This window comes from Branchiostoma belcheri, unplaced genomic scaffold, assembly GCF_001625305.1.
Source record: "Branchiostoma belcheri isolate BF01 breed outbred unplaced genomic scaffold, Haploidv18h27 scaffold76, whole genome shotgun sequence".
Taxonomy (NCBI): Eukaryota; Metazoa; Chordata; class Leptocardii; order Amphioxiformes; family Branchiostomatidae; genus Branchiostoma; species Branchiostoma belcheri.
In genome coordinates, this window is record NW_017804420.1 from 264,573 (window position 1) to 277,237 (window position 12,665).

Here is a 12,665-nt window from a genome sequence, read left to right on the forward strand (position 1 = left end):
TCAGCAATAAAATGTTAAAATTGCACGGTTTCAGGATTTGCTGACTTGCACATTGGGTAAGAGAAAATCACAGAAGCAGACTGAAGAATGAACTACATCAAGGCAGGAGCCTTTGTTGACAAGAAAGATTATTAATAATCATCTATGAAAATTTGGGGAGTTCATTCTCGCACCTGCTTTCCTGAGTTATCAACCACAACATTTTCGAAAATTTATATACTATATAGTACACAAAATGTAATGTTAGGAGTTTTAAGATATTTTTTTTTCTTTCACATACATGTCGCAAGGTTCTGCCTGACATATCACCAAGGCAGAGTATATGTATAATATATATATAATCACAGCTATGTACAAATAATTGTATACACTTAGGTATCTTAAAGCGATACTTTACAATCATACTGTGTTCAGCCACTAAAATGGCTGATACCGTCTATGTTACATCTGTACAGGTTCAACTTCAACAAGACAACAGCTTACAAGACATGCCTATAGACAAGATTGAAATGTCCAACGTCAAAAAAAAAAAGCACCACTAAGACATAACTAAGTACACATGAAGTACTAGTATATAACCTGCACGTAACAGGTTAACAGAAGACAGGAGGACAAAAAACAAAATTTGTCCTTCCCCAAAGTTATAAGAGGTATTTTGTGTTACTGTCTGCAGTTCTTTTTGCTTTCCTGCGTTTTGCAAGTTGGAAACTTTTGATTGTTAAGTGGCTTTTTGTAATGTAACTGTTTTTTTGCCATGCTGTTTTTAACTCAGTAAGCTCTTGGATGTGTAAAAAAAAATACCAGTGTTTAGATGTTAAAGATATCTACAGCAAGATAGACATATCCAGTCTAGTGATTAATACTTGTTTACTAATCCACTACAACAAGTGCACAGTGTGTTTTGTGTGCACTTTTTGAATCGCAGGAACTGAGGATAGCTGCCAGTGGATTGTAAAGACATGAGACAGATGCTACGAGACCTTGTCCAGTTCTAGTGGCAGTTGGAGGATACCCGTAAGTCAGCAGGAACCGTTTGTAACTGACGGTTCTGATGCATTCCCGAAGCACACCACTACATGCACTAACAACCACTCAAGAGGGCAAGCAACGGCACCTCGGCAGAATGTACTGCGCATGCACGAAACCCAGATTTTTCAAGGTTTTTGTTGGATATTTGGTCAACATTACATCAGAATTTTTTGTTGTGGACAATGTCTTTTTCCACACAATATTTGTAAACTATAGATGGAATATCATCCTTAAATAAGTGAATACAACCTTAAACGAGATGTTCTGCAAAAGTGCTATGCACAATACATTACGGGTTTCGCACAGGTGCAATACATTTTACCAATGTGCTGCAAGTAACAAGGGAAACCTAGAAACCAACAAGGTAAAGGACAGAAAGAACTTTACTTATAAGAAGATAGATCATCCTGGAATAATAGAAAACTTAAAACGATGAATCAATGAAATGGAAAAGTTCTGTTCCTGCCAAATGCTATAAAAGGCTAAGAAAGATACATCTAACATAAGCCAAATGAATGGGCAACATAATATGGTATGTGGGATGTTGTAGGGGGTACAAAGTAACTGGACCATAGTGCATGGTGTACTGGTGACCCCCATGTTGCCCCTGCTGAAAATGGCAGTACACAGTCTGTATTGCTATGATATGGGACTTGGCACTTGACAGTGAGAAGAAGGGTGAGTTGAAGTGGCACCACGGAGGTTATCTAACCAGGCTGCCCAGCTTCCCCCGCCCGCGCGCATACGGGTTGTTACTTGGGTTCAACCCTGAGTGACCTGTGTGGAAGGAAAAAAAAAAGTTTTAAAAAGTGACTTTTCTTTAGCAGCCTGATGTATTAATAGTCTTTTTTTCTGTCATTTGACAGATTTTGCTACTTATGATGGGCAAAAATTTTGCCACTCATGAAGGACAAATTTTTTTTTACCCATTTTCCATCTTTGAAGGATAAAAATTGGTGTGTAAAGAGATGTTATCCAACTAACCTTAGCCTACCAGTAAAATTTGCCCCTCAAAATGTAGGAAACAGCATTTCAGAGGGTCAGGATATCAAAACATGATTTCATACCAAACAACATGGAAATGACAAGAAAAAAAGGCTGGCTAAAACACTATGTGTCACTGACGAAAGGTAGTGGATGCTACCTGAAATGTCTGACCGTTTCCAAAGTCATATCCAGTTGCTTGAGTAACTGTTTTTGGCACACTATGTGATGGTTAAGACCCTCACACAGTCAGGACCTTCCAACAACCCTGATGAAACTATTCTCAAAAGACCAGTCCACTTTTATGTGTGGTTGTGTGGTGTAACGGCAGAGCATTCGGCTCGGAACCAAGTGATCCCAGGTTCGAATATTGCCATGACATCACTGATCTTGTGCCCTCATGAAAGGTACTTAACATGACTTTCCTCACTTCCCTTAGGTGAAAATGAGTATGCCAGAATGATCAATATAATGATCATGGGCATTAAACGTAAAACCACTCACCCCAGGAGGAGGTCCTGGGGATCTGGAAGTTCTCACTGTTGCCCCACTCTTCCTCATCCTCCATCTCCACGGGATGATTGACATGTGGGTCCATCTGGGAGGCGGAGCTTGTGATGCCGTAACCCACCACTCCCGGGATGACTGGGTTTCCTGTGGCATAACAGGGACAACATTATGAGACTGGCTATTTCATGCATTTAGTAGTTACATCCGGGACAGAAGTATTGTTTTTGGTCAGGTTAATTGATAGTTTGTGTGTTTGTGTCGAGTCTGCACAGGAACCTGGGAAATTGTGTCATTTGAGTTTCACTGGAGTGATGGGATCTGGAACTCAGTGTGCTTTTGGGCTATGGCTTGGCGAAGAATGTGTGATGTAAAAAATTTGACTGATGGTGTAATCGTGGGAGGAGGTTACTTCAAACAATTGTATGAGTAGTAATCCGTTGAGTGATGAAATGCAATCGGGTATTTACCTCTGATCATACAGTACAGAGTGTTGAGGTTACTCACCTAAAGCTGACCCACTGGTTCTGAAGTTACTATTGGTACCCATTGGGGTAGAAGAGCGCCGAAGGCCAAAAGGGGTGTCCGCCTGTAAGCAAACAAGGAAAATGTTAGGAAGCACATCATGTCATGACTGTGGTAGAGTATTATGATCTGTTCCCAGTTCTATCCTACACATGTAGATTACGCCTTGGTGCTTCCAGGGACTACATAGGCCAGTTCCTTGGCACTACGGCCAACATGCCCCCAAGGAAATCATACCACAGACACCCTCAGTTAGGCCCTGATCCTGATAGATTCTATATCTTGATCAAACACCAAATGAAGCAGATGAAAAATGTGCCTTTCCCCTTAGATTATTTCAAAGTGAAGTAGTACAGTTAAGGAGACCAAACAGGGGACTGAGGTTAAGGGGACAGGTTGCTTAATGCTTGCTAAATTACTAAATAGTACAATATTATAGACCAGTATAAAAAGATACAACCATCCTTTGAGCTCCTGGTCCTAGGGCTACTTTTCTCATAGCCTGTTTGATTGCTCACCCTGAATGTGTGTGTGGTGTTGGGTCGAGATTCTGGGCTGAACTGGATAATTTTGGATGTTCTTCTCCCGTTTTCATCTATCACGGCGCTGGATGCTCGGGATCCCAGACCCTTCTTCCCCTGTAATGTAAAAGATGTTAAAATCTAGCCTTCTCTGCATGAGTTGCTGGCATTCTTCACAAGTAATCTTGGCTGCAGTACCAAGAAGATCCAACAGGAGGCACTCTACCTCTGTTGCTTTGTCTTCATATATGTCTGCAGATGAATTCATTGAACAGATTTGTTCACAAACAAATTTCTATTCTAACTTCTAACGACAACTATTCAGAAAACATTGTCATTATCTATTTTATACTTCATAGGTGGTAACAGTCAATGAAAAGAAAAGTCCACAATCATAGACCTACATGTATATACATGGACCAGTGCAGGTTAGGTGCAGGTAGTCATCAGAAATACCTGCACAGTCATACATGGACCAGTGCAGGTTAGGTGCAGGTAGACATCAGAAATACCTGCACAGTCATACATGGACCAGTGCAGGTTAGGTGCAGGTAGACATCAGAAATACCCGCACAGTCCAAACTTTACCTGCACTAACCTGCATATACCCAGTACATGGACCAGTGCAGGTTAGGTGCAAGTAGACATCAGAAATACCTGCACAGTCCCAATTTTACCTGCATTGTCTAACCTGCATATACTCAGTACATAGACCAGTGCAGACCACATCAGAAATACCTGCACAGTCCCAATTATAGTGCACTATGGTGCCTATACACTCATATTTCGAGTCCTGAACAGCCCTGACCTTGGCAGATCCATGGGGGGAGCTGCTCTCGAATGCCTCCTGCATGTGGGAGAGCGGTGGCAGGTGCTTGTGGACCAGGTGTCTGTAGCTGGGGCTCGTCAGCTGGGGAGACATCACCTGTGGCGGGGACGACAGCCGGCTGTCCGGTTGTCTGAAACAGAGACCGACAGCTGCTGTCAGAAAACTGTCACAAACACTGCATCTGCTCTCAGCTAATGCAGAATATTTCCCTCCGTTTCTTTTAAGTGTTCATCTTCAATAGACACATTTGTAAAAAATGCTGCCTTTAAAATGGTGTAAATATTTAGCAGAAATGCATAACGATATAACGAGTTGGCTCTTCCAAACAGTTTGCCTCCCCCCAGAACTTTGTTATTTTTGCCCTAAAATGGACAATATAGATACTCAAATCGGACAGTGAATGCTGACTAGTATGTAATGTTATAGAACCAGTAGGGTACTTACAGTCGTGTTCCCCTGATGCCCACATCTGCGTCTAATGCTGGGGTTCGCGACCTGTCGTAGTTAGGGATGGGCGCCAGTCTCGCCACCCGACCCCGCGCCGAGGGCTGCCGGTATCTCATACTGGGCGGCCGGCCCCGTATCCCGCTCGCCATCATCATGGAGGAACCGGCGCGTACAGGCGAGTCATCGCTACGCTCCCTGTGGAGATGGGTGAGTGGGAATGATTATCCTTCTAGCTACAGGAACAACAGTATTTCTCTTTCTTTAACCTTTTGAATTTTAGTAAAATGTAGGGAAAATGGGATTTCCAATGAAAAATAATGTGGAAAATCAGGCATTTTGACATGGAATTAAACCCAAGTAGACACCAAAATGACTGATGTTGTTGGAAAGACTCGGGTTGTGTATAATCAAGAAAATCATAAAGAAAACATTTACATTTTCACAATAACTCACAACACCGCCAACAGAATGCATCAAAGGTCACAATGCAGAAGAATACCCAGAAGTAAGCCCCAGGTTCAAAATCAATCTTCGCCCCAACACTTCACTTATTACACTTTTCTGAGAAATGTGACCTTAAACCTGAACCCTTGAAACCCTTTCCTCACTTCTTTTACCATGCAATACCACTGCCTCCTGTTGTGGAAGATCAAGGTGTATGGTGTAAACTTACTGGAAGGAAGTGTTAGCCCTCTCCAGGATAGGTTTGGTGGTGATGGTCATGACTCCGTTCAGTGCCGTGTAGTCCATGAAGGGAGATGATGCGGCCAAGGTGCTGGGATAACGGCCCTGCGGAGGGACAAACACAACACGGTCAAACAAACAAACAAACAAACAAACAAACAAACAAACAAACAAACAAACAAACAGTAAGCACAGGACCGAGGAAGGACATCATGTTGTAAATATAGAATACAACACGGCAGTGCTCTAGCAAGCCTGAAATTTTTTTCTGTCATCTAAGTTTTGCTTGATATAACATCATATTGGGTGCTGAAGGTGTGACAATCGTAGAAGGGGGCATGCTCCCCTGGAAAATGTTGAAATCTTGACCCTCTGAAATGCTACATGTATTTCCTGCATATTGAGTGGCAAATTTTGTGGGTAGACTAAGCTTAATTTAATGACACCTCTTTCAAAATCATGACGCCCTGATTTTGGCGATCAAAGATTTTTGTCTGTCATTGGCGGCAAAATTGTGTCCACTGACAGAAAGATGAACGCTGGCTAGGACACTGAATAATAGAATGCAACATGGTGTATTGAAAACTACAGGATATCATCTTTAAATATGCAAACACATAAACAATGTGTTCGGGAAAGGTGCTTAAGCACATTCCACTCTGCATATTGCACAGGTACAGTACGTTCTGCTGACATGTTCATGAAGCTATACTACAGAAGGTCATATGAACCAACCATGGAAGGCCTGAAGCCGCTGAAGCCTTCCCGAGAAGGCGGCGGCAGCTCGCGCAGGGGGAGGGGAGACTCCACGTCGTCAAAGTCCATCTCTGCCAGCTGTTTGTCTGCCTCCTCTGTAATAAGGACACACACATCAGCAACTCTTTACACACAGGCGCTAACAAAAAGCTGTAACCTTCGGAATGTACTTACATTAACGATAAGCAATTGTGCAATCTATTGTGGCATTGAATGGCCGAGCGGTGAGACTAGCGGACACAAGACCGAGAGGTCGTGCGTTCCATTCCTGGCAAGACGTTGTGTCCTTGAGAATGGCACTTTACACGACTTTCCTCAGTCACTCCACTCAGGTGTAAAATGGGTACCTGACTTGTGTTGTGTAAGTGCCTTTCCCAAGGACACAACATTGGGGCATGTCAGTGGATTCGAACACAGGTCAAACACTATTACACCACATGATACTATTGGGTTATAGGCCCCAAATAATATTCATCAGGTTATTGGAAAAAATCATAGGATATTGGGGTTTTCTTTTACACGAGCAGTACTGTCAGTATATCTTTATCAGAGCATCTGACTGGAGTACTGCTTCTTGCCGCTATTTGTACCTGATGTAGGGGGCGCTTTTACAGCGAGAACACAATCCCAAACATGGCTAAGTTTGTATCCCCCTTCGTTTGTATCCTTAAAGTTCTCAGAGGAAAGTGCCTGATAGGCATCAAAACATAAGCAGGTGAGACACATTACTAGTTGTGTAAAAGAAAACTCATTTTCATAGGTTTGTAGGCTTCTGTTCAAATGCTCACCCTGCAGCGCTTGCTCCACTTGAATCTTTAAGGACTGTCTGATCCACGAGTTGACCTCTGACCAGATCATGGCGAAGATCTCTGCTCCCAGGTTGTCCCGGAATGACGCGTTTGGCGTGATCGGCGGGAGACCTAGTCTTTTTCTCCGACTTAGCGTGTAACGTAGTTTATAATCTGTCCTAGTATCCTCATCTCTGTGACAAGAGAAAGATTTTAGTTACGACAAGTCTAAATGAGATTGAAATCAGCTACAAGGTCACAGCAAGTCACAATAGCTTTCCCTATATGAGCAATCGCTATGACATCATGGCCAGCAAGTGATAGGCAAAATGTTAAACAGCTGGGTGATTTGCGTACCAATAATTTGCATATGCCTTCAAATAATTTGCATGTACATGATGTAAACAAAAATAGCAATCACTCGTAAGAGTCGTATGTGCTACATCTACAACAAAAAACATCAAAATTCATTTAAGAACTAGAAAGGCCAATATTTGCTTTGGAGCAAATACAGCAATGGGTTCACCACATTTTACCACATGGCAGGGAAAGAATGAGAAACACAAGGGAAAACAATGATTTACATTGATATAACTATAATATGAAGTAACATACAACTAAAACAACAGTTGGATAGCTATTCCCTACTTTATTGGTTAGGATTTTTAATTGCATAATGCAAACTGTTGATTTTCAAAATAAAAAAAAAAACGTTACATGCCCCGCATTCCAATGCTGGAGCAGAAAAGCTTGAAATACCTACCAAAACACTTGAATAAAGACATACTGTCAGTATGGAAATGCTCAGTGTGCAGGTGTTAATCAAGTTAAATTCCAACAGCCAATCAGCAAGAAGTATAGAGGAAAGCTGCATGCCTATTGGTTGATGCCCTGCATTCCATTGTGATGACTCATGCCCAGACGTGGTAAACATGGCACACTAACACAGTAATACATTAGCTATAATACAGCCAAAAAACTCAAATAAAACCATTCTAAAAGCCTGTATCACAAACATTTAAAAAACGCCTAGGGGTATTTGCCCACTGTACCTCCATACCAAATTTCAGGACCTTAGGCCCTAAAATGAAGAAGCTGAATCCATTTAAAAAATGGCAGGAGGAGGAGGAGGAGGAGGAGAAGAAACATCAGAAAAAGCAATATGGTTTCACCACACCACTTCGTGGTGTGGTGAACCCATAATAAACTTTGAGGAGGAATGCATACTTACACTTGTTTATTACTTGTATCGTAGGCTAAATATTCTTCTACGTATCCGTCACACTCAAATATTTCCTCTTCTAGATAGGAGAACGGGGAGTTTGGCGAGTTACTGCGCAGGGCGCCTTCAGGAGGCGTCAGGACCTCCAGGTGTGTCCCCTGGACAGCAATCCTGGGGGAGGGAAAATGGGCGAGTTAGGGCTGAAATACTTTTCCTGCACACTTCCACTGGTGTATAGGTATACCTTCACACATAATCTAGTCTAACAAACTACTACTATATTAATTATTATTATTTAAACACAATGAACACATTCTTACATATGGTAACTATCCCTACTCATTCTGTCCTGCCACTTGCTACATAACTGCACTGGTGCAGGCAGCATTGAAAATTACCTGAACCAGAAAAACTTTACCTGCACCACTCAGAAATACATGTATGTGCACAGCTCCAATATTACCTCCACTAACATCCATATATGCAGATGGTATTTCGAGCCCTGACCAAGTACCAAAATAAATCTAAAACCTTTATTCTGCTGTGAAAAATGCTACTTCTATGAGCAAAAAATTGTATGGTCAGCTTAGAAATTCACTCTTTTTAATTCATTCATTCATTCATATTTACAAAATTCATTAACAAAAGCGGATGAAAAATCTTGACTGGTAGTGGTATAGCACTGTAAATCTTCTGCATCTATTTTGAAATCCATTTTAATTGACTGAAATGTTTGCCAGACTCTTGACAAGAATGACGAGCAAACAGAATATGTTTTACGATAGGGCTCAGAAAAGCTCCTTAGGCCACACCAATTTAATTTCTTTGTTAACGGATTCGCCCGCTTCATTTTTTTCTGATTTGCAAAAAAAAAAATTACAGAATCAACTGCAAAATGCTCATATTTTGCCCTGAACAGTTGAAAACAGTCCTTTTCTTCCTAGTTGTTACAGTATTCCATCTTTCAATGCAGTGGTATCATTAAAAGTTCAAAATTCATTGTTTAAATTTTGAACCAGCCTGGTGTGTTGACTTCATGGCTCCTATCGTACTATTTTGGGCCATAATAGGATGCCTAGGCCTGTTTTTATTTTTATTTTTTTTCCGCCCGCCCTCTCCATTATTTTTCTAGAAAAATCCGTTAACCAAGAAATTAAATTGGTGTGGCCTTACTGCACCATGATTACTGTTGTGGTGGTTGCCAAGATACAGAATTACAAAGTCTCTTTGATGGTTCTCTTGCCCCCAGGCACTAATTTCATGGCATTGCATTTGTGATTAATAATAAATGAAGGGCCTGGACCAAACCGAATATGTGTTATCATCTGGTAATTGTTGTTATTATATAGCAGTCACCTCTACTCTTGCCATGGATACCATGAATTTATTATGGGAGGTCTGCTCATCCAAAAAATTGCAAAGAAAGCCATGGCAGCCAATTAATGTCTGCATCTATTTTTGTATCTGTATAGGCGGTATAACCGTCCTTGGGTGTAACACACCAGCTTTGTAGGCGCAGCGGTAGCTAGCTATCACACTGAACCACCTATCACACCCAACCTTTGCACATCTAACTGCTACAGAGCATGCATAGTTTAAAACTTCTCTAGTGAGGGTTGTGAGCAGGGTCATTCCTGTAGTTGAGGGCTCTTTGTAGATTTCTTGTTTTTTAATTTGTGAAGCAAAATAGATAAACAAACTAGAAAGGTAACATTTGCAAAGCAAACGCATAATGTTTACCTTCACATGGACTATCCCAACAAAATACTACTCTGTTCATTCTTACTCATTCTTACACATTTGATTTATAATATTATACAGTGACCAGCCCCTGCATCTTTGTCCTGCCACTTGCTACATAATGTAACCCAAAAAACACAACAGGGTGTCTGTTACAGCACCAGTTACCACTGTGGCAGCCAGTTGGTCCATGTCATTGACCTTATTTGCTTGGAGAAGAAGAAGAAACAGAGCAAAAACAATATGCTTTCATTCTGTAGAGGTAAACGTAAATAATCTCACCCCTGCAGGTCATCCATGTCTGCCACATCGGTGACGACCGTGCCTGTAGAAGGACGCGCCGTGCCTTCGCTGGGGATGTGCCGGAAGCCTTGGTCCTGAGGCTCCAACAGCTGAGCACCACATATTCTGGTAGACAGAAATACATTTACGGTAAATCTAGGAGGACTAGCACACTTAATGGTAAATTAAGTTGTTCCAGGAGTTTCCTGTTACACAGCCAAGATAGACACCAAAACGTTAGCAAGGTAACTATCAGACACCTTTCTCAGAACTTGTTACGTGGAATTAAATTGACCAATTATGCTTCACAGAATATTTCCTATGGTCAACAACGTTTCACATTGAATCAAAGCAGCTGGCTATGATTAATGGTCAGGGCTAGAAATACTGTGTGCATGTGCACCTTAGTGCTCCCAAAATTGGAGCTGTGCACTCATTTTTTTCTGTGGGTGCACCAGTGCACCCAAATATTTTTGTAGGTACTTTTGTACATATGAAATGTACAACAGTTTACAGGATATTCTTGGCATCTAAGTGTCAGAAAAATAATAAAATCATTGTTGCAGTACTTGTTTAAGATCTCGTACTTGTTTAAGAATCCTCCATTTCAGATTCAAGCTCAGAAGAGGAGCAGTAAGATCTGTAACAAGGTTTTGTTTCATATGGTGCACCCAAAAAATTTGTGTGTACTTAATTTTTTAGGTTGGGTGCAACAGTGCACCTATTCCCAAAAATGAATTTCTAGCCCTGATGGTGAATTGAAATGGCCTGTGTGCAACAAGGAAAAAGATGATCTAGATGCAGAGAGTTCTAACCTGAGGTGGGGAAACATGGAGACCCACTCCTTGCACTCGTTATAGATCTGCTGGTTCCCTTTCTGCCGCCCTTCGTACAACATGTCGTCGATTTCCTTGAACATGTACCGGACCTTCTGAGAGGCCTGCTTGTCAAAGTCCTGCAGAAACACAGAGGGCAATAAATGAATGAAAAAACCTAAAAGTTCAAGTTAAAAAAAACCTAAAAGTCAAGAATCGAGTCTGGACTAATTACAAAAAAAAACAAAAACATGTCACATACCCCCCTTTCTTTCCAAACCACCTAAAACCACCCATAGATTGCAAAATCTGTGCCGCAAAATGAAGAAAACATTGCCATCGGGCATCATCAATTGTCAGCCTCCATGTTACATTGCAAGGTTGCCAACAATTTTGTATGCCATGGGTTTAGGTCCGGACTTACGAGTCCTGAACTGAACCTAAACCTCTGGACTTGAATCCGGACCTGAACCTAAATGTGCGTTTAGGTACACAGCACTAAATGAATGCTGAACCTTTCCAATCCAAGGGTACACAAGGATCAAATTTTACATGACCACTGTTGCCTTCTTACTTAATCTTAGGTTACGTGCTTGTAACTCTCATGGTGTACGTCTGGATGTGATTGGTCATCACATATCCTGATGGAGGCGACAATGATGTACAAAAACAGATGAACTTCCATGATAATAAATGAATGAATCTTTGCCATTCAACTGGTAGACATACATTTTGTATCTGTCTTAATTTTGTTGATAGTTACAAAGTTTGGCTCCACAGCTTTACATATTAAGTCATATACGAATTGTCAGTTACACTAAAATTCATCATAAAAACATGTTAAAGTTTAGTGGACATAATGTTTTGTCCTTAAAAAGCATTTACTACCGGAAGTCATGCGTGTGTCATTTGTGTGTAAATATATGTAACATCTGTGTCCATAATATCACCAGGGTCCATAATATCACCACCTTGAGAAACAGTGTGCTTAAAGATATTTTTACTGCAACATACTTTTGGTACGCACTCCTTTACACATCAAATGTACATACCTAGGGTATGTTGTAGTAAAAATATCTTTCAGCACACTATTTCTCAAGGTGGCGATATTATGGACCCTGGTGATTTTATGGACACAGATGTTAAATGTCTATACATATGAAATAAGGATAATTTTTTTCGGTTCCATCAATATTGCATTTTAAAGTTTCTTGGACCTCATTTTGTTGGGACTGAAATTTATTTGAAGTAAGTCCCACCCAAACTATTTACTGGTTACAGACAACAACGCAGTGGTGTTTGGTAAACATACATGACAAGTCAACATGTACATCTGCCCTGGAAATTTGTGTGGAACACTGGCTGGCAGAGGATTGCCCCATACCATAGATTCCTTGGTAAGTGTTACCAGTGTATACTGTTTAGAATTGTTGTAACTACAATCTTCTAAAGCTCGCAATGTTGGTTGGTCTTACACGGTTACATGCTTGCTTTTCTGGGTGTTTTGGGAATGGTCTTTCTGGTTTGATACCTTAC

General features: G+C 41.1%; 1 protein-coding gene across 2 annotated transcripts in view; it reads right to left on the reverse strand.

Moving 5' to 3' along the window:
- Positions 1–1,565: 1,565 nt before the first annotated feature.
- LOC109485507 (protein FAM149A-like) overlaps positions 1,566–12,665 on the reverse strand; it is a 42,048-nt gene continuing 30,948 nt past the window's right edge. For both annotated transcript variants that reach the window (XM_019789194.1, XM_019789193.1), the window contains exons 3-14: positions 11,130–11,269; positions 10,315–10,440; positions 8,302–8,463; positions 7,071–7,264; positions 6,262–6,377; positions 5,516–5,631; positions 4,840–5,037; positions 4,375–4,525; positions 3,564–3,683; positions 3,028–3,109; positions 2,518–2,667; positions 1,566–1,806 (exon numbers count right to left, since the gene is read on the reverse strand). In XM_019789194.1, the coding sequence (XP_019644753.1) occupies positions 1,733–1,806; positions 2,518–2,667; positions 3,028–3,109; positions 3,564–3,683; positions 4,375–4,525; positions 4,840–5,037; positions 5,516–5,631; positions 6,262–6,377; positions 7,071–7,264; positions 8,302–8,463; positions 10,315–10,440; positions 11,130–11,269 (1,629 nt within the window). In that variant the 3' untranslated portion in view covers positions 1,566–1,732. The remainder of the gene's footprint in view (positions 1,807–2,517; positions 2,668–3,027; positions 3,110–3,563; positions 3,684–4,374; positions 4,526–4,839; positions 5,038–5,515; positions 5,632–6,261; positions 6,378–7,070; positions 7,265–8,301; positions 8,464–10,314; positions 10,441–11,129; positions 11,270–12,665) is intronic.